General features: G+C 39.5%; 1 protein-coding gene across 1 annotated transcript; it reads right to left on the bottom strand.

Annotated features, from left to right (window-relative positions):
- Nucleotides 1-11,031: 11,031 nt before the first annotated feature.
- ZNF831 (zinc finger protein 831) lies at nucleotides 11,032-20,080 on the bottom strand (the record flags this gene model as incomplete). The annotated part of the gene is made up of 5 exons (XM_080354444.1): nucleotides 11,032-11,886; nucleotides 12,165-12,316; nucleotides 13,003-13,172; nucleotides 14,802-14,944; nucleotides 15,806-20,080. 5 exons carry the CDS (start codon nucleotides 20,078-20,080, stop codon nucleotides 11,032-11,034), a joined length of 5,595 nt encoding a protein of 1,864 aa, XP_080210570.1.
- Between the last annotated feature and the right edge of the window lie 1,827 nt (nucleotides 20,081-21,907).

Genomic DNA, 21,907 nt, shown 5'->3' with positions numbered 1-21,907 from the left:
CTTGTCCAGCTCCAGAGCCCCAGCTCCCTCAGCCTTTCCTCACACGGGAGATGCTCCACTCCCTTCAGCATCTTGGTGGCTGCGCTGGACTCTCTCCAGCAGTTCCCTGTCCTGCTGGAACTGAGGGGCCACAACTGGACACAATATTCCAGGTGTGTTTTTCCTCATCCAAGTTCATGGCTTTCCTTTCTTTGCTGCTGATCTTGCCCCCATGCCCGTTTTTCAGGCTGTTATCTCTGTTCAGCACCTGCTCATCAGCCGATCCTCCGAGCCTTTGCCATCTTCCACAGCCAGGGAAAGCACCAGAGGTCTCGGATGCTCTCTGCCCTAAAACTGTAGCATTAAGTTCCTGAATTGTATCCACAGCTGAATAAGCTTTCCTGTCTGAACTTTGCTCTGCAGCTACATCCAGTCTCCCTTCAGCATCCCATTGCTGTTGCATTCCTGTGCTTCATTTCCTCTCCTGAATTCCTGTACTCCAGAATGACACTTCCTCCCTTTGGTTGCTTGAAATATAAAGCGGTCTTCTGGCAGACAGCTCTTGCCATCCTTCCTCTAGTGTTTTTTCCACAGTGACCCACAGCCTGGCCATTTCCTTCTGCACCCCTTTGAATTTGGAAATAAAGAAGCAACAACTGAATTAAAACTCTACCTGATTGGGTCCCCTTGCTGCTTTTTCTTCAATTCTTTCAAGTCTGTTAACTTGGCAAGTGAAGACAGACTTGGTGAATTAGAGATCTTGTGTGTCGACTGGAAACATACTCAGGCCTGAAATGTTGCATTGAAACCACTCTTCAGGGGTATGCTGGAAGTAGGCTGATGATGCAGCTATTCATTAAATGCTTTGAAATTCCTTTTTTTAATCTTTTTTTGTCACTTGTGGAAGTTCCAAGGCTTGTCAACAGGACTCACCAGCTCAGATGCAGCTCCCCATAAGCATGACTGGACTCTGAATTGGTTTACTTCAAGCCAACCTGATATGTCTGTTCTGTTCTTCCATGTTTCCAGTATTAACCCAAGTTAAGAGAGTTTGGACAGAGTCAGCTGAGTTCTTCCTGAACCCGAAAGTGTGCAGGCACGTCTATTCAGTATGTAAATGGAGAAAATCAGCATGTAAGTGGAACCAAGGGAAGTGAGAACAATGGAATAAAGTGAGAAGAGATGTGGTAGAGAGGAATACACGTGTTCCTGCAAAGCTCTCCCAGAAGACACAGAACTTGCTGTGAACAGACTAGTTGAGAAAAACTTGTTAAGTATTATGTTGGGTTTATTAATAAATGTTTTGGCAGTCTCCAATGAAGCTACTTTATTAAAATATCTAATTGCAGATTTTAGAATAATGCAATGCATGTAGTGAGACAAAAGAAGAGTAAACTGTAAACATGTTCTGCTACTGCTGTGTATATATTAAAAAGACTGATTATTTTAAGCAACACTCATAGGCACTAGTTAAATAACTATTGCATGTGACTGCCTTTTTTGGCTTTCTTTTCAGATGTTTGAAACATGGCATGGAGCTTGCTACTGTTATAATTTATGTACATTATGGGAAATAACTGAAAGATCCATTCATGGGTAATTTAAACATGTCCATTTTTTTCAGCAAAATTATCTGACACACTTATAAAGAAGGAATTCAAGATCAAGTTAGCACTGTTGGAACGCCAGCCCTGAGTCTTCCCAGAAGAATGTAGAATGAATTTAACTTTTCAGGGGGCAAAGATATTTAAAGCAATACAAGCTATGTAATGAGCTAAGGGATAGTCAACTAAATAGTTTTCTGTTGACTCAAGCACTCTTTTTCTTATTGTCACGCAGCACGGGATCAAGGGTGGTGGAAATATGCATGTGAGGAAGCGTGAAGAAATGGCTGTCTCTCTTTGTATATCTTAGTGGCTTTTTTAGACTGGGCCTTACTGCAACATAGTTACTGTTGCTACAGTCCAATCTGGAAACTTTCCATCAGAAATGCTATTTTGAGTACTGACTTCTAAATGCTTCACGTCTCATTGTTCTGAAATTTGTCACATCTAGAACCTGGGAGGCAAATTAAATCCCATTTAATTTTAGATGGATTCTTTGGTATGCTAAAGACTAGATTTGGTTTTGTTAGTTTTTTGGCTTAAGATTTGTATTGATTTCTGAAGCCACAAACTTTATAGACACACAGAGGTGCTAAGTATAGTCATCTGAATGGCTCAGGTAAGTTGGAATGGGGTGTGTGCTCTGCGCGTAGACTAAGACACGTATATTTAAAAAAATGTTTGGTATTAGTCTAACTTAGTTTCAGCTGAGCAGAATTAAAAGTCGAATGAAAACAGTGCTTCTGGAATTCCTGTTCATGCCAATACGGATGCTCAAAAAGGGACAGCATCAAGCTAACTTGCTAACTGTTTTCTTTGTTCCACTTAAACAGTACCAGATCCACAGCTTTCAGGTTTGTTTTCCGAAGATGAGTAAAGCACATCTCTTGTTTTGGCATGTGAACCTCAGCCATACCCTGAAGAAATTCCTGGACACGTGAAGCGTGTCGTGATTGGGAATAGTCAGCACGGATTCCTTGCCTTCTCCAGTGAAATGACTGTGCCAATGGTGAGGGGGTTGCAGGGGATAATTGTCTGCCTTAACTTTAGCGAGACTTTTGACATGGTCTCCCATGGCATCCTTGTGTCCAACTTGGGATGTTAATGAAGAGAGGTGAAATAGTAGGTGGACAGAAAAAACGGTGTCAGTGGCGTCTGAGCTGTGACTGACTGATCCCAGAGATTTGGCAGATAGTTTTAATCAAGAACAATAGGTTTAAGTGATTGCTGCCAGGGTACTTTTAACAACAAGGCTAAATTTCCAATTATTAACCCTGAGTACGATAGTAATACGAACGTTGCAAACATGTTTCTGCCTTCTATATTTCTATCTGGATTCCCACTTGCAGAATTTTCATGCATTTTTGGGATAAGTTCACATGCTCTGAATCTCTTTGCCTGGTGATTAGTAAATGGAAATACTGGCAAGCATTGCTGTTCCTTTCAAAAGCAAATTACCAGCAAATAGGTAAATTTTCAGATCTTAGAAGCTGTTTCTTGCTTATCCAGGAGGCAAAGTTAAGTAATAAGATTGCTCCCCTTCTGCTCCCTTTGTTTTTTTCCAGTGGTGTTATAGTCATTAAACCAAGAATGGTGACTTTTCCTTTTCTTTGGTTGTAGTTGGGAACTCTCCTTACACAGTGTGCTCCTGATGAGTACAAAATGGAACATCTGGTAGACTAAGCACATAAAGGCAATGCAATTATATTTTAGTAACTGATCCAGCTTGCATAAATTTTCACAATGCATTAGTCACTACTATGAGAATTAAGGTGGAGAGAAATAATGGACGTAGGCATAGAAACAATGAATGCAGCCATTGTGTCTGGTTCTATGAATGACAGGGGTATATAAGGGAAGAACAGTTTGGCTGCATTCTCTAGCGACCTCCTGTGTATGATGATTTTGTGCTGTGAGTGGCTGTGTTGTGAATTCACGTTCAATATCCCAGCAGAGGTATTTAGTAGCTGTGACTGCAGTGGAACATTCTCTGGCTGTATTTCCTTCCTTTCCAGTTTAAATCTTATTACATGACCTATCATTTCCCTAAAATATTTTACCAATTCATTTTCTTTCTAAAGGGATTTTCCTCTGAGCATATCTAAACTAATTCTTCGTACATACGTTTTAGTCAAGCTTTTCTCCTGGTAATATTGATGTATTGTCACTGAATTTTATTGGACCACATTGGTGTAATTGATAGCAGGGACTGGTTCCTTTAATCATTCTGCACAAGTAATCTGTTCCCCCAATCAGGGTTTTTTTTCTCCTGCTTGGAATTTCTTCAAGTTTGTCAACATCTTCAGGGTAAGGAGGTTCTCCCAGTTCCGATAGCACCTGAATTCTTTTTGAAGCACAGAACATGTTTCCGCAGGCATGTTATTAATTATGGATATTTCCATAATTCCACTTCTCTGAATATTGTCCAACTGTTCATATCTGCCTACCCACATCTGGTACAAATAAAAAAATGGGGTTGTGTTTTTCATATCAAATATGTAATAATGACCATTTTGCTTTTGTTCTTATTTTTAAATCAAAGTTGGTAAATCCTTTTAATATAATCTCTTAAGCTTTATAATATTACACAGGATGAGACAGCTTTTTTGTGCTTTATTTATTTACTTTCTTGCTTCTGGACAATTAGAGATTGGAGGTCTGAGACCCCTGTATCATTTCCCTTTTGAACATTTGCTGCATTTAGAGCTACTATAACCCATAAGCAGAATCAACAAAGTTATGCAAAATGTCTTCATAAGAGGGATGGGTTGGAATAAAAACCACTCATGGGCTGCCAAGGCCGTGGGGATGTGTTTCATGCCTGGATTGCCTTCCACCTGAGGACCTCAATGCAAATTATTCTCTGGAAGCAATGGGAACATTAAGAGCAATTGTACCGTTAATGGTCGAATTACTTTTTAAAGAGGTGTAATTTTCCCTGTTCCTCCTTCCAGCCAACAGACAGAAACGTGTGTGTGCACGTCGCTATCCGGCTGCGCCAATCTCGTAATTGCATTTGTACGCACAGGTCTGGGGGCTGGAGCTCACCGGAGCAGCCCTGCCTTAGTTTGCCAGCGCAGGTTTGCTCTTCTCAGGCTGTGGTTTCCTGACATAGGTAGGAACAACCCTGGCCCCCCTTTCCCTATTTAGTTGCTAACCTGGACTGCTGCTGAAGCATGCTATGGAAAGAAATGTTGTTCTTTCCTTTTTGCACTGACCATTTGGATGGAGAGGAGAAAGTTTCTGTAGTGGCTTCTTTTTACAGAGCAGGAGGGACAACAGCAGCTCATCTGAATGACCCTGTTGTGCTCCCAACTGTGTATTTGAGACAAAAAACTTTGTGTGGGAATGTACTGTGAAATGAGAAGGATGTTTCCAAGAAAAATCTGCATATTATGTGCATAATAAGGATGATAAATCATAGAAAGGTTTTTGATATAAACACTGACTGTAACTCTATCACTGTAAAAGGAGTGAGGGGGGTGTTGACGTGACCTTAACTTTGCCCTGTGAATACCCCTGTGAAGTGGAAGGGGCTTTGCTTTGCAGAGGTTAAGTGTGATTCAGAAGGATACACTGAAGCCTGACCCTGTACGGGACTTTGTCCAGAATGACCTCAGCAGCAGCTCTGCTGAACCTGGGCAGCGTTCAGAGACATCTGGAAAGCCAGACCACAGCTTATGAAACAGCCCCCATGGCTGTCGGCCAATCCCTCATCTTGTTAGTGGCATGAGAATCTTCAAAAAGAATTGGAGTGATGTATCTGAACTAGCTCACTCTGAAACACAGTTTATCAGTGCTGGATTAAGTACATACTTGTAATGTTATATCCACCATTGTACTTAGAATTGCTTGTTTTGTTCATCAGTGAAACAAAAACATGCTACAAATGCGTAAAAATGAAACCTGTCTTGCTTGAAAACTGGATTATGGATTAGTTAATTGACTGTGTTAGAATCACCTTGTCTGCCCCTAACAATCCCAAACATTAGGAACTAATAATGAGAGTTATGTAGCATTTTTTTAAAGCCAAAATAGTCTATACACCCATGGCACAAGAATCCTCTTTTGACTACTTTGCACTACAAACATGTTCAGCTGAGTCCATCCCTTGTTTAACTGGCTCTGGTAGTTCTTCTAAACTCAAACATAACAGAAATACAGAACAGTCATGAGTAGCCAACAAGTACACTGACTTTTTGAGAATGGCTTATAACTGTGGTGACATTGAAGTTCCCTGGAAGACCCAGCTTTTAATTATATGCTTCTACGTTAAGTTTATCTGCTTCCACCAGGACACTTTAAATGTGCTATTAAAACCTCACAGTATTTTAAAGTCTAAAAATAAAATAATAATAAAAAAATATTGACATTTCCACCCACATGATTTGTGGAATGCTGATTGGAAATTAAAAGCACAGGCCAGGAGTTTTAATCTGCAGCCATAATTCCACCAAATCCTTGAGGTAAGATTAATGGTTTAGCCAAGCTACTTAACTACATGAAAATTATTGTAATCTAAACACTCAGGAATGGGATCAAATTTAGTCATGTAAATAAAACATAGGCAACATACAAAACCAGGTATCGCAAGTAATGCAAACCAAGCGTGTTTAGATAAGCTCTACGTGTCTATCAGTGGTGCATATGTAGCCACATAAGTACTAAATATTTTAGGCACTTTTGGGGGAAGCTGTTGACAAACTAGAATTTATGAATAAAAAATAGGGCTGGAGAGAAAGTCTGTTCCAGCTCTAAATAGTATCAAACCTATAATAAGAAATACTTGCCTAAACTGTTGCTGAAATTCCCAAGGGATGAAAATTCTGTCCCACCCCGGGTTATTTGTTCCATGCTTAGCTGCTCCTTAAATAGGAAGCTTTTCTTCATATCTAGTTTATGTGCTGCATATAAAGTCCGTCATTTCATATCCTCCCAGAATGGATGTGGAAGACAGGCGATTGTGGTAGTCTTCCCACATTCTTCTTGTATATGTTTCCTTTAATTTCTCATCTGATAGCTACCCAGCTCTTGTTATCTTTGCTCATAAATTCTCTATTCAAGGCGTATCTTTCTATTTGCTGGTGACCTCTGGGCTTTCTCTGGTAGGTTCACACCCCTCTCATCCACCCTTGTGTATGAGTTGGAGTTTTGCCAGGCACATCAGTGAAGTATCAACAATTAATAAGATCCAATATAAAAGACTGAAATAGTAAGAAAAATATTTGCTCACATCTAAAGATGGGAAATCTGAACCATCCACTTCTTTGTAGTCTCTTTGAGTAGATATAGCTGTTGAAGATAGATCTCATCAGTGATCAGCATTCCTTATTAATTTACTTCCTTCAATAGAAGGAGGAAAGAGTTGATGAGATACATTCACATGCAAAGGAATTTCAAATCTGCTTATAGCAAAGCAATGATCCATCAGAGCTGCTGCTGACTTTGAAGGATAAATAAACACAGATTTTTCTCTGTGCCTGGTGCCCTCATGTGGCTTTGATGTTCAGCTTCTTGCAGATTAAATGCATCACTGCATCGCTGACACTTTTGCTGTCTAAAAGGTAGAGAGGGAATCATTTGCCTGTATGTTCTTCTGTGAATGCAGCATCTTCTGGAAAGCCAAAAGACACTGTTCACCATGCAGGCGGCTGGATTTGGATGCGCAAGCTCCCTGAGTTCCCTGACTTAAACCAAGAACATTTCTGAGTGTTCACACATTGGGGTGTGTGATTCAGACCTTACCCCTCCAAGGGCTGCTGTGGCTAAAAAGATTTGTGCTGGAGCTGTTGCCTTCTTAGTGATCCTGGTGAAAATGCCACTGTAGACCTACTGGTGCTTCTAAAGAACTACAATTTTGTCATTTTCAGCTCTAACACTAGCTCAAATTTTTCTGCTGTATACTGAGCTAAGTGTCAAGGATTACTTCTGTCAGGAAACAGAGTTTGAAATGTTATTTCTCAGCTAACTTAAAATTGTCCCATTTTTCTTCCAGCTACAGCTGCACTATGACAAAAAACTTCTATATTTAATGCTGTAAAATATACACGGGATAAATGTTTCTTTGCACAGCACTTCTGAGTCTGTCATTAGAATGTTTCTAAATTACTGATCTAGAAAATTCACTTTAAAATACATCATTTAGCCACAAACTTTATGCAAAAACTTTATATAACATATTCTTTACATGCCCATAAATTAGAATAATAAAACTCTTGCACAAGCAAGAAGTGAATATAGTTGCCGTGGAGGCTGCTGGTGTGATTTGATGCAACAGCTTTATGTACTGCACTTTGTGAAGGTGCCTGTCAAAGCGTTTCTCCACAGCTGGATCAGACAGATTTAATAGGTATAGAAATGTTCCATTACCTCTACAAGACTATGCACTCTTAAGAGACTGCAGAACTTGGAGGCATTTGAAATTTCACTTTGCCAAATTTTTGGATGGAATGGCACAGAACTGAAAATTCTGATTAAAAATGAAAAAAAAAAAATCTTGTCATTCACACTACTATTAACAAGGATATATAGGGAGTTTGAAAATGAACATGGGAAAAGATCCGAATCTAAACCAAGCATATGTGGTTTTTGTTAGTATGATTATCTAATGAACGTACCAATGTGAGTACCTGAGTGACCGCAGCCGCACAGCCCTGCTGGGGACACTGTGCTTTGTGTACCTCCATAGCATCGAGCTGCTGCTTCTCCTGCTGTTTCTAGCGATGCAGAATCCAGCTGTAACTTTGGGTGATTCCATCCGAAAAAAAGTTCCACAAATTTCCATGTTTCAATATTGTGACAATATTGATGGCATCTCCTCCCCTTCCCTCTTCTTTTCCTCTTTTTCTCCTCTTTTTCTCCCAAACTGGACTTATATTCTTGTACTTCTTTGAACTCATACTATTTAAGTTTTTTTGCACCTGGGACTCACCTAAGTAACCCTCCAGTTTGTCTTGGAGCACAAATACTGAACAGAGTAAGAAAGATCTCAAGACAGTTTTTTCTTTCATCTTTCTTGTCTGTGTAATACCAAACCTAGTGAAACTTGGCATATTAGTGATGGTATCAACATTTTTCTTGCTCATAGTCTCACTCAGAAATTTCCTGAGTAGCATGTTAGTTCTTCTAAGGTTTAAGGTAGACTAAGAAATGTTGCAAAATTGCTACTAAAAATCATTAGATGTTAATATGCTTGAACTATAATACTACTTCATGCACCAAGACTATTGCCACATATTTTAAATTAAGCTGTAATTTATGTACAGACTCTCTCGTAAGCCTTTCCTAGTCTGCTGACAGCTTCTCCCAACAGGGAAGAAGAGAAACACGCAGCCCATGGGGTTTGTCCATGTTTGTATTTAGGAAAGGCCGTGCCGGCAGGGACCCTGTACACTCGCTGTATAATCCAAAATTACTGACGTTCTTGGGCTTGCACCTCTGCAGTGACTCTAGAAATAACCCTTAATAAGTAGCACAATATTAGTGTTATTTTCATCTTGACTTCTTTTTATTAACATAATTTAACAGAATAAAGAGAAAAATTTAATAATATAAAAACAGTCTACAGTTGTACCTTTTTTCAGCTGTATCATTCGAACCAAAACAGTATTTTTGGTACTCAGTCAATAAAATAGGCAATTTGCAGTGCCTTGCAATCCACCAGTTTTGATGCATTAATTCTTCTGCTATCCAGCCGTGCTTGCTGAGCTCTAGTACCACCTTATCCTCTCGCTCTGTCGTATGTGCAGATAAACCCAAGGGTTCCAAATGTCCAGCACAAAGTGTAGCAAAGGAACGGACCGGTTCACTATATTTCTGAGCTGCAAATTCTGAGCACAACCCAAGAGACTGGTATTAATACTATTGCTATAAAACCCCAGCACTTGGGAAATGAGAAGCAAAGTGGGAGAATAAAAAGGCATAATTCCTTAAACTAATTTTCCTAGACTTTTTTCCTTGCAGATTTGACACCAATTATTGGTGTAATCAGTGTAATATTGTAAAATTTTTAGAAAGGGAAAAAATATCTTTCATTATTCAGTCTCTATTCTGAAAAAGTAGATTTTTTAGAATTTTTTTTTTCTTTACATATTAGAATTAGGAATTGTGGCAATATTATGATCATTATTTTTGTCTTCTGTACCATTAATAAATTTAAGAACAGAATTGGAGGCTAAATGTGAAGCTCTGTATGGAGCTCAAGTGTTGTCATGTTTGTAAGACATCTGAGAACACAAGAATCCCCCAGGAATTAGCGCTTGTTTGATCTCTGCTGTTTTGGCATCTTTTGGCACATATACATTTATTTTCTCACACAGTATACTAGACCTCTTTGTGAATAAGATCTCTATAAGCTTACCTGTGTGTGATTAAACTAAAAGCAATTCTGAATATCCCATGGAGGTTAATCCATAAACCCTATTCACAATATAAGAACAGTAGGAGTTTAAGTATAGAGTCTGACTATAATGTAGAAGTGGAATGTTTTTAACGTGTATCAGTTTAATCACGCAAGTTGAATACATTTGGTCAAATTGAAATATCTAATAATTTATTCACATAGAAACCAGTAAATTTTAGGGTTCATAGCACAAAACTTTTTTGATAAAAAAAGAAAACAAGCTATGCCATATAGCTTCTTTACTCTCAATAAAATAGCATAATTGCAGTTAAATTTAAGATTACAATAAAACTGAAACATTCCAGATTATATCGGTTGGAGCACAATGTGATGGATATAATGAGAAAATCCTCATCAGAAATTTTACCACAAGGAAATATCAATAGCTAACACCTATATTCTCCAACTAGAAATCAAGAATATTTGAGTAGATCTTGGCATAAAAGGCACAAATCACAAAGCAAAGCACGCTTGTGTCATTTGTCACAAAGAAGCATTGACATTTGTGCAACATGGAAAAAGATCAGCATTTTTCAGACTCCTCCAATATCACAGCTACGTAGGGAACAGACCTTCCCCTTAATGCCAGCGTACAGATGGAAGTGACTGCCAGAAAAGAGGAGTATATAGAAGAGAATGCATCCATACCTGTCCAGGAGATCTTGACTCATACACTGAGGAAGCTGCTGCTCTAGTACTGTTAGTAGTAAATAAATACACTGCAGCTTTTTGTAACACGACCGGTGGCAGCAGCACTTGTGGGAATTCTGTAAGACTGAAGAATGTTAACAATGCTGGAAACCCCTCATAAATACAAGTTTACCACTTGCACTTAGATGTGTGATGGCAGGTCCCTCTTTGCTTCAAATAAACCTATTTTCTTAGAAAAGTTTGAGTCCTTGAAATAAAGGAGCGTCTTCAGAAGAGAACTGCACAGAGGAATGGCTTTCCTGATTTTTAAGGTGCTTTGGAAACACAGATGAAACATCTGTGGTGTTTCCTTCTGTAATGGGCCATCATACAAGCATCTTGTTAGCAGTCTATCTGCTATATTTCTATAACAAGCCTATCTTCATCATCACTGCTAGTGTCATCATACTCAACTCTGGTTTGCTTCCTCATCATCTCTAAACCTCTCTTTTTGTAGGTCTTGGAAGGTGTTGCAGAGTAAGTCTGGAACTCAGAGGACCTGAGAGTCATTTGGGGCTTTGTAAAGGTAGCAGCAGCTGTCCCGTGTGGCCTTGCAGAGCCGTATGATTGCAGGTGGGCTCCCTTCTTGTCTGCACTTGCGTGAAGGTCGAGGATTTTTTGAGAAAAGTTTGCCCGCCCTGTGTATTCTGCACTAGGTGATTTAGCTCTTGTGGCTGACTCAGGAAGAGACTCTGCTTTTGATCCTAATAAATGTGAACACCCAGGCTGGGAATTGGCAGTTGAGTTTTCTTTTGGAGATGAATATGTGTTTTCTTCTGTTGAAGGTTTCTCTGTTCCTGAGGCCCGGATCGCCGGGTCCAGTGCACCAAATCTTTGACTCTCTGACTCTACGTGTAGGATGTTTTCCTGGCTTGCTTCTAGATGTGAGGAAGGGGGATCCGTAGTCTCTGAGTTTGTGCTGTCAAGTTGATCACCTGTGCCTGTATTTGTAAAATTAGAAGGGCAAGGCCAACAAGAAGATGCCATTGAGTCACTGTGAACATGTGGCTCTGGCTCCCCCGGCGCTGATCGCGGATGCACAAGCGGTTGTGTCACTAAGCAGCAGGTTTCCACATCACTGCTGCCTTGCTGAGTGGTGGGATTCACTGTGGATGGAAAGGAATGAGCTGTCATAGGTATTTCCAGAGGAGCTGTAACGTTCTGAAATGAGAAGTTTGTTCTTGTGTGTTCCCTGGTTTGCCCAGAAATGTCCTGTAGAAATTAGTTGGGGGGAAAAAAAAATACAGTTAAAAGTTTCAATCCAGAGCAATTCCATCTTTCATGAAAGTGCAATGATAACTAAGCTGTTATTTAGAAAACATTTACTTCACTATATTTTAACCCCCAAAATACCTTTAACACATTTTTAAACTCAATTTGTGATACAAAGTAGTCACAACTTGAACTTTAAAACAGCTGAATATAACTCAAGTTTCAATTACCAATATCTCCTAATAAAAAGTAATAGAGAATTAATGTACAATACTTACCTTTTTATCCATTTTGTCTTTTTGCTTAACATGGTTTAGATTTTCAGTATGGGAAAATATTCCTGAGTTATTCTTTCCTTCTTTTTTCCTTCTGCAAAGTGGCTTGTCGGAGGTGGAACAAGATGTGTCTTTTTGCTGGTGTAGGTAATTTTCTATTGAAAAGAGGTTGGAGAAACTTTTATTTTGATTTTTATTCCCTCACATGCTAGAACTTACTAAATTACTCATCATCATACCACTGAACTCACTTCTACGTTTTTACTGTTTTCTGTAAATGTTTATTCTAAGCATGATGCAATTTCTTATTTACTGTCTATGTGTTTGGTTTGTTTGGATTTTTTATTGACCATTACTGTCACGCAAAGTAATAGCAGCTCATATCTGCTCTGAACAAACACAAAGTATTGTCCCTGCTTCCAAGATGGTTGTGGTATAAACATCATTTACATTAATGCTTCTAATTAAATGAGGGGTGGTCACTGAAACATGAAAGTAGGTCAACACGCCACATTCATTTCACACTGCAAACAGTCTTGTCTCAGAAACTGAAAAAGATCCATCTTAAATCTGTTCAGGCTTCTAGTAAAATGTTACACTGAATTATTTTTAAATGCCCTTCTAATGTCAAATTTGCATATGTAAGTATGTGCATGAAAAGCATTGTGTGTTCAGTTCTGAAAACATGAGAGATGTTTGTATTTTTGCTTGCAGAACGTACTGAAGGACAAAAGTGTTTCTGCAGTTCCGTGTGGCACAGGTGCATGTCAGAGATACTGCTAACGTTCATTCTCTGAAAAAACGAACATTCAATATATTAAAGAATATTCAGCATACTTACCTTGTACCTTTGATTGAGGAGAATGGCACTTCTTATACTTATTAAATGCACAGGGTTGTGATGAATAGCCCTTTTTCAAAGCATCCAGTGTCCTATTTGGAAAACAGTGCCGCTTGCTTAGTCGGTTAATTTTGATCTGAGCGTATCCCTGTACGTGCCTCCCTCTGTACCTGCATTGCCAGGGGCATCGGAAGGGTACAAAATATATGTGCAATTTAAAAGCGGCCAGAGTAGAATAGTACCACATCATCAGGAAAATGTAAGTCTAACAGCAATTTACTACTGTGAAGATGTCTGTATATGTTGACTCAAAAAAAATCAGGATTTTAGGCAAGAGACCCACAATTATTTTATCGATTTGTTCTTCAGTAGGATTCACTAAAGCCTTGGCTTGCTAAGACAATAGGATTCAGGAATAACATATCCTTTTTCCTTGATAAAGACTGGAATTGCAGGGCAGTCACCTGAGACTGCAGAGATATTGGCTGTTTTATTTTTATTTTCACTTCTTTTGCGCTACCTATTCATCATCACCAATGAACAACAAGAGTATTTCAGTTATTTAGAAAACTGATGCTGAATAACCCAGCTCTGCTTTGTTTCCTACTCTAGCTAGATCTTTCAGAAACTCCTAATGATCGAGACTAAAGGTCCCATTCCTGCATCGCTAGAATCAGTCACTGTACACAGAGTAACAAGCCAACCTAAAAGGACCTGCTTATTCATGTGTTTGGGGTATTAGAAAAACACGTTACATTGCATGGATAACAGTTTAGCCACTCATAGGTATGACCTGAGCTTTCAGGACCCTGTACTTAACTGAGTCCCTGTACTTATTTGATATAGCCAAATAAATACATCCCGAGACCAGCAGAAAACAAAATAAAACAAAATAAAAACACACACACGGAGAAAAAAATAAAAATAAAAAAGTCCTAGGAGAATGTCACTAGACTGGATAACATAGACCCAAGTCTTCTATTTTTGTTCGTATGCTCCCTCAACACTGCAGTGCTGTTTGCCAAACCAGACACGGTGATTAAGTTACTGGCACTGGTTTGTCCACAAGGGAGTCACTCTGTCTGATTTTGGTCATGAAATAAAATCAGAGGGATATATGCACACAATATGTGGTTCTTATTGAAGCAATTCATCAGACATTCTGCTGCCCCACACTCTTGAAAGACTGGAGGCTAAATCTTCCATGAAATACAGAGAAACTGAGCTGATTAATACAATGTGCCTTTGATAACTTTATACCCAAATTCTTCCTGCTTTTTATTTAAACTGAATAATCCTTTAAACTACAGATGGTTTTGTTAGTTTGTGTTAGAACTTGATATTTATTCTTCTGCATTATCTTGTGAATATAAGTTCATGATACAGATCTTCTGAGGACAAAAGGGTCTCACCGATGGTTTTTGGCTGTAACAGGATTAAAAACTGAAGTATTATGTTTTAGTTCCCCTCAAACGAAAGCAAACACTGACAGTTTTGACAGATAAGAATCATTTCTAAAGCATAGCAGGAGACAATCGACCAGTCATCATCTTTCTTTGCTCTATGTCTGTTTTCCTTAGAACAGTCTGTTCCTGATAGCAAACAACATATTGGTATTTTTTATAGTTCACCTTTGTGGAACTGCTGCAATGTGGGAATAGCTCTTTCTGATTTACTTTTCCCCTCAATTTTGACAACGTTGAATTTGGGGGATTACTTTTTATTTTCTGTGGACTTTTTACACTCATTTTAGCAAAACTACGTCTGCATCTGGGGAAGCTGAAAGCCATATTCCTTACCATTTGGGGGTGACTTTAATCTTTTTCTGTTTGTGGCTTCTCTTGAGTTTATTTGTTAAGAGTTTTTCCTTTTTGCAAACGACTGTTTTCTTCTTTTGCTCTGAAATATTTTTGATAGCACCACCAGGAGCTGCTGAGCTTAACTGTTGAGAATATTAGAAAAAAAAATGAAGTACATGAAAACAGTGCATTACATTGACTGAGAGACTGGAAATCTATGCTCTTTTTAAATAGCACTGAATAGCACGGTAGTTAAATAGCACAACTCTGAATTTTTCCTAGAACTCGTGTGTTACATTTTTCTAATCAGTCTGTCCATCTACTTCTATAAAATAAAACAACTCGCTGCTTTTGAGAATCTGGATAGAATTAGTGTATGTTCTTTTGTATTCTTCTTCCTATATAAAAAGTAAGCTTGGTCTTACTGAGCTGTTCAGGATCTGTACAGACAGACTAGTCAGTCTTCACTTAGTTAAAAAAGAAAAGTTTTCAAGCCTTAAATGCTCCATGGGGTATTAGTGCAATTTGGTTTTGTTGACATTTCAGTGTATCTAAGTGATGGGAGATCTAGTGCACAGTCTGTCTTTGGCTCCAGGTGTCTCCAAGTCTAATAAAGGCTTGACATTAATGGTCTACTTAATTCCTACTGTAATTCAAATATTCACTTAAAATGAAAACAGTGAAATACATATGCTGTTGCAGAAGAATTTAAAATAGAAGCGGAAAAATCAATAAATAGAAATACACTCTTCTCACTAGACAGAACTGCTAGTGAAATTCTCAAGTGAAAGATACTTAAATATTCATACAAAAGTATGTATTTTTGGTTCATCAAATGAATCTGTAATTTACTTTATAAAAACATAAATTGTACATTCTGTATTGACAAATGCCTGTAATTGTCCATAAATATCCTTTTGATAATTCTTTTATTCTTCTACTCAGAGGGAGGTTCAGCCAGTTACACGTTCTTGAGAAAAGAAATAGGATTATCAATATATTACCTCCTGCATCTGTTGTCCTTTAGAAAAGGATGAAACCCATGTTCTTAAGCTCCTGTTTGTTAAGCCATATGCCACAGTCTTGCTAATATTTTTCATTTTGAAAATAGAGAGATCATATTTTGACAGTGCGCACTCACTGCTGGACTCCTTGTCACAGGTGTGCATGGAGGAATAAGCGGAGTCTGCATTTCCCCTCTGCTCCACAGGCAGGGGAAGGCTTCTTGTTAAACAACACCACGTTAAGCGGGGTTCAGCATTCAGTGACGGGAAGGTGCTCTTTGTGCTTGATACTGATAAATGTCTAGAGTAGCAAGTCAGATTACTGTGGGGTAGTACGGGGAATTCTTTACAGTGAGTGGTAAGAGCGTGGCAATAAAATGCGCCAAAAGAACAGCAAAATGAAGTGGGGTTGTCTGTCGAGCTCCGAGAATGCTGTGTATCCTGCAGCGTGGGCAACGCGTCCTTAAGGACACACAGATCTCCAGCTCTGTCCCGTCCCGTCCGTGGCTCTGCACCCTTGCTGGAAGCCGATGTCGTTAGCAAAGAGTCACTGCCTGAGGAAAGATGATGCAAAACCTTCCTCTCTTCCTTGATGTCAGCTGATATGAAAAAAACACTTGGATACATAGAAGTAAAGCATATTTTCTTCTTTGGGGTCTGTGCAGAGCAAGTAGCGATACTCATCCACTTCTCTTCTGTTTGCCTCTGATAATTTAATTTATTTTTGTTCTGTTTGTTTTTCCAAGCATCTCTTACAACATCCTGCTGCCTGAAGTTTTGGTTATAAAAGGTGTTATCTGCTGTGGCTAAGGTATTTGTGTTTTCTGAACTGACTGGTGAACAAAATACTGGAGTTTTCCAGTTTGTGTGTGCATTCTGTCCTGGCTCTCCTTTGCTGGCCTTCTGTCTTGCTTCCGATTTTAAAGGGGACAAAAACACATCATCAGAATGAGAACTGGGTGATCCGCTGTGGGAGGAGCAGGTTGGGTTGGCCAAGGTGTCTGTCACAGGTGTGCACGGTGGAATCTTCTCTTCTGATCTAAGCAAAAGCGACCAATCTGAGGCTCCCTTGTCTTGCGGCAACTTAAGGATATATTTTGGAGAAAAGGCATTTTGTTGTGGGACTGGAGCTAAATGACCAGATTGCAGATGATGAATTTTAGAAGACACGTCAGCAGCATTGTCATTGGAAAGTGGTACTTTTGCTCCTGTTTTCACAAGATATGTTTTGACATCTTTCTCTGTTGCGTTGTGCAAGGCAAAAGAATTGCAATCACTTCCCCTTAATTCAGGCCCTAAAAATCCCACAAATGAAGCTTTTGAGATACCTGCTGAATGGGAAAGAAGGTTGATATCACTACAATCAAGAGCTTTTGGGGGGAGTTTGATTGTTTTCATATAGTCCACATTCTCAGTACCTCCAGTGGATTCATTATTTCCTGTGCTTAATTTTTGCTCCTCTGCTTTACTGGAGAATTTCACCAGGGCTGTAGAAAGGCCCCGAGTGACAGTGCAATAGGCTCTCTCAGCTTCATCTACAGCATTGCTTTCACTACTGGGACTAGGACAGGAATTTGAAAGAATGTTTTGTGTCTTCTCCACTTCAAATTTCAGCTTTTTTCTTTCTGATGGTAAATTCTGGGATTTCCCTGGCGCTTCTCTGTTGTTGCAATGGACCCAGGAGGGTGTCAGGGCATGCTGGCCAGATTCCTTGTTCCTGCTCTGGTTTTCATAATTGTTTGAAGTGCTTTTACAGCCTGATTCAAATGTACTGGATTCTTTCCCAGGGCTCAGGTTTTCCCATTTTCTACTCTGTCCTGGCAAGCAGGCGTCATTCCTTCTGTTAGCGTTCAGCTGACACAAAGTATTTTGAAGCCTGAGCTCACAACTGCTTAGAGCTCGTAATGTGCTGCTGCCAGCTGTGGATTTATCTGTGTCACTGCCACTGGGCTCTGGGGAAGTGTTGCTGGTTACAGTATGTGCATCAGCATTTACTGAACACGATGGCTGCATTACATAGGTTAAACTGTCCGTGGTTTCCTCGGAGGACACATTCTGTAGAAAATTATTTCCATTAGTACAGGTTTCTGATTTCCCAGTGTTTAAACCTGTTGCCACAAGGGAGGAAAGACTGTCACTTACAGAGCTCCTGCCATCTCTTTCCTCAGTAATTTCAGTACTGCTGACTGACTCCTTTGAATCCGGAGTGAAGCTTGTAATATCTGGAATCTTATTCCCCCTTTGTTTAATTTTCTTGGCATTTTGACTGCTTTTCATTTTCTGGTAGATTTTCTTAAATGTTTCATCTCCATACATCTGCCACTTTTCTTGGGAGAACATCTTTAACTTCCTTTGATTGTGTTTCTTATTTTTAGCACTGATGACTTCTCCAGCCCCAAGCTTTTTACTCCCTTGCAACTCTTCTGACAGAGAAGAATGATCAGCCACATTACTTAGTGGCAAATCATCCACTGCTGTTTGTCTGACTAGAGCTCTGGGATGGCTATTAGGAAAATCCACTGAACTTGCAGCAAGATTGTTGCCAGGCAGCAAACCAGCAGTGCCTGTATTTGCAGACTGCTTAGTAAGAGAAAGCGGTTTGGAGAAACCTGCTTTGTCATGGACCATTCTTGTGCCCTCCACAAACGGCAAAGAGTTGCTTCGTGTCACAGGCACAGTGTCTATTGTTGTGGAGAACTGGGTGGGGACTGAATGAAAAAACACCGGCTTACTTTTTTCTAGGGGTGCAAAGGTAGATTTTGCTGAATAAAGGGAAAGATTCTTTTTCCTGTTTACATCACAAGTTCTGATGTCAAAATGGAAGGAGTCTTTGTATGTGTAAGGCATTGGCAGATCAATGCTTCCCTGTTTCGAAAGGACAGTTTTTCTGGGCCTAACATTGTCTAAGTGGGTATCATCCACCACACTTTTGTTATGAGAAATAAGATTTGAGATGTGTTCCTCCAGCCTCTTTTTCTCTAGCATCAAGGCTGTAGCTTTCTCAGCTGCATCTAGCTTTGCACTGCTTCCGGAGGGACACCTGGAGCTGCTGAGGGCAGTTTCGTTTTCCAGTTCCGTGCTGTGCTCATAGAGACTGTGCAGCGGGCTGGATGATGCCATCTGTTGTTCTGTACTATCAGAGCGTGACAGATACCCTGAGTCAGTGCTCTCACACTTCTTTAGCTTGCAGTCAAATGGCTTGTAATCCCACTGCTTTTCTGAAGAGGTTGCTTGCTGCCTTTGCAACTGAATATGCTTATTGGTGGTTGGAGTTCTTTGCTCCTGTATCTTCTTTCTCTGGCACTGACCACTTGGCAAAGCACCTGGAGATGATAAACTTTGAGGTTCTCTTTCAGGAACCCCCTGATTAGCCTCGGAACTAAACGACTGATTTGTTGTTTCTTGATTTTCTGAAGCAAATGATGAATTGCTGGTTGCTGGCAGTGAAAGGTCATTAAGAAGTCTCTTAGTGTCTGTTACAGCACCGGTCTCTGAACTCCTTTGTTTCATCTGTATCTGCTTGTCTTCACAGGCGCTACTAAGTAGTTTGCTGCCTTGATGCAAGGTGATGCTCTCTGTTGATTTCTCATTTTGTTCTAATGTGACACCGCTGTCAGAGTCTGAGGGCAGTCTGGTATTGTTGACATGTGTTTGAGTTCTTCTGTGTTTATATAAATTGCTTTGAGTTTTGAATGCAATGCCACAAGTGGTACATGGAAAGGGCCTCTCTCCTGTGTGAGAGCGAATATGTTTCTCAAGGACACTTGGCTTCAAACAATCTCGCCCACAATGTTTGCAGATATATTTCCCAGCTTTTTTTGATTTTCCTGGGCTTCCAATAGATGCATTCACACAAGAATTTGGTGATGATAAAACTGGTAAAGTGCTCACTATGTTCAAAGTCAGAGTTTGCCCAAGTTGTTTCTGAAAAACTGACTGGGACTGATCAGTGCCTTCTGAAGGAACAAGCGGGTTCAGGATCAGGGGTATGTTGCTGCTGTCCAGATTGACACAGCTCCTGGCGGTCACCAGCTGACTGTTTGGCTGGAAGCATCCTGCCTGGATGGGCTGATACAGCGGGATGGTGAGGGCTTTGAGATACAGAGGCTGCGATAGAGCTTGTTCCCGTTGAGGAACCACGCTGCCCTGGCTGAGATCTGGAGAACCCTGCACAGGCTGAAGAGAAGAGGTTGGAACTGGTCGATCTGCTGGTGCGGCTGTAGAACCCGGCTGGTGCTGGGCCTCCATTTCAAGGGTTATCCCCCATATGCTCATGGATCTGTAAGGGAGGAGAAACAAAACAAGTAGAAATCCTCAGATAGTAAAATAAACACTTTCAACTGCTGGACTGCAAAAGTTAGCAATTAAGAATGTCATAAATCTTATATACGGGCATTATAGAGACATAATTACTTCGTTTCCCAATAAATTGATTCATCTTTCATTTCTTAGCTAGGAATTCAAGTTTGGTACAGTGTAAAGAACACTGAACATTGCACTTAAAACCTGCAATAAATACTCAAAGTATTACAAATAAATCTGAGTATCAGATTTGCAAATCTGAGGCGCTCAGCACCCCAGAAATAATACAATTTTAATTTTCTGGAACCATATTCCAGAATTTAAGAATGAATAACTGTTAATACAGAAACACAGAACAATTCTGGTTAGAAGGGACCTCAGGAAGTCTCTGTTACAAACACTCGCTCAAAGCAGAGTGAGCAGTGAGGTCAGACGAGGTTGCTCAGGGTGTTACCCCGTCTGGTTTTGGAAACCTCTGAGAATAAAACCTTCCATGCGCAACCTGTTCCAAACATGGCACATGAAACGTGGTTTCATATTATCTGTGTTTACCCAGTTTAAGTGAGCTAAGACTAAACACATTGCAACAAGTGATGCAAAATTAAAATATGGGAACAAAATGAAACCAATGTCCTGTTTTACAAGTGAGATTTACATAACTATACGCAAAGTCAAAAAGACAATATCATAGGAAAATAGTGGGATATGTAAAACTGTCTTTTGTGCAGCCCAAATTAATTTTGTCCAATTAAAGGTGATATTATGGCATACTGCTTATTTTTAGATGCTTTCAATGCCAGATGAAAACATCTTGTAGACACAGGTTTTGGAAAGAGTGAACCCAAATGTATTCAGGATTGGTGCTGTTCCAGACTACTTATTTTACCAAAATTTGTCTTGCCTTTTTTCTTTCTTAGAAACAAACTAGGAAACTATCAAAACAAGTGAGTTGAAAATGATCTTTGGAAGAGCTGAAAAGGGGCATCAGCATAACCTCTTGTCATTTTAGTTTGGGTGAAAATTAGAAGGTGATCTGTGACTATTTATTCCAATTCCTGTTCAGCTACACTCACAGCTCTGCAGCCATTGGCCGTTAGGAATAATAGGCTGTTCTTATGCAAACAGTCAGAAAACCCTCATTTGAAATAACATGCTGAGTGGCTAAATGTGAAATTTGCAATTTGTTGCCCTATTGCATCATCTGTAGTTGTGTTTCTGTACCTTCCTTGGATCATTTTAATAGGTAATGATTACTGGGAAACAGTAAAAAAGATTACTCAAAAATGTTTGAAGTTTGGACTGGTTCTATATGACACACACAGCAAAATCTCTGTTGTATGTAGTTATTGGGAATTTTGCAAATGATTCACACAGCTCAATTTAATTGTTCTTGAATGTTCCTCGGTTACTATTAGAGCAGTTAACAAAGCTGGTAAGTTGATATAAAGTTGGATGGAGATCCAGGTTCTGTTAGTTCACAACTGAAAATGACAGTGTCTCACGACAGATGAAAAAATGGGAAAATAACTTTCTATTAATTATCAAATGGAACAGGTTAAGGTCAACGAGTCATGTGCTCAGTAATAAACTTGATTAGCATCTTAATAAATAGACTAGGAATTCGGGGAGTTTTCCTGTTAAACGTATGCACCATTGAAACTGAAAGGTAAAGCAACCTTTCTGGTTAATGGTCTTCTGCAAAGGAAAAGGTTTTACACAGTAGGATATTGCCTTTAACCCAACTCATTATTTCATCCCTATGTGTAGCTCTCAGTGTAACCATCTCCTTGAGCAACAGAA

This window comes from Nesoenas mayeri (assembly GCF_963082525.1).
Source record: "Nesoenas mayeri genome assembly, chromosome: 16".
NCBI lineage: Eukaryota > Metazoa > Chordata > Aves > Columbiformes > Columbidae > Nesoenas > Nesoenas mayeri.
Note: the sequence above shows the minus strand (reverse complement) of the source record. Positions and strands in the feature narration are given on the sequence as shown.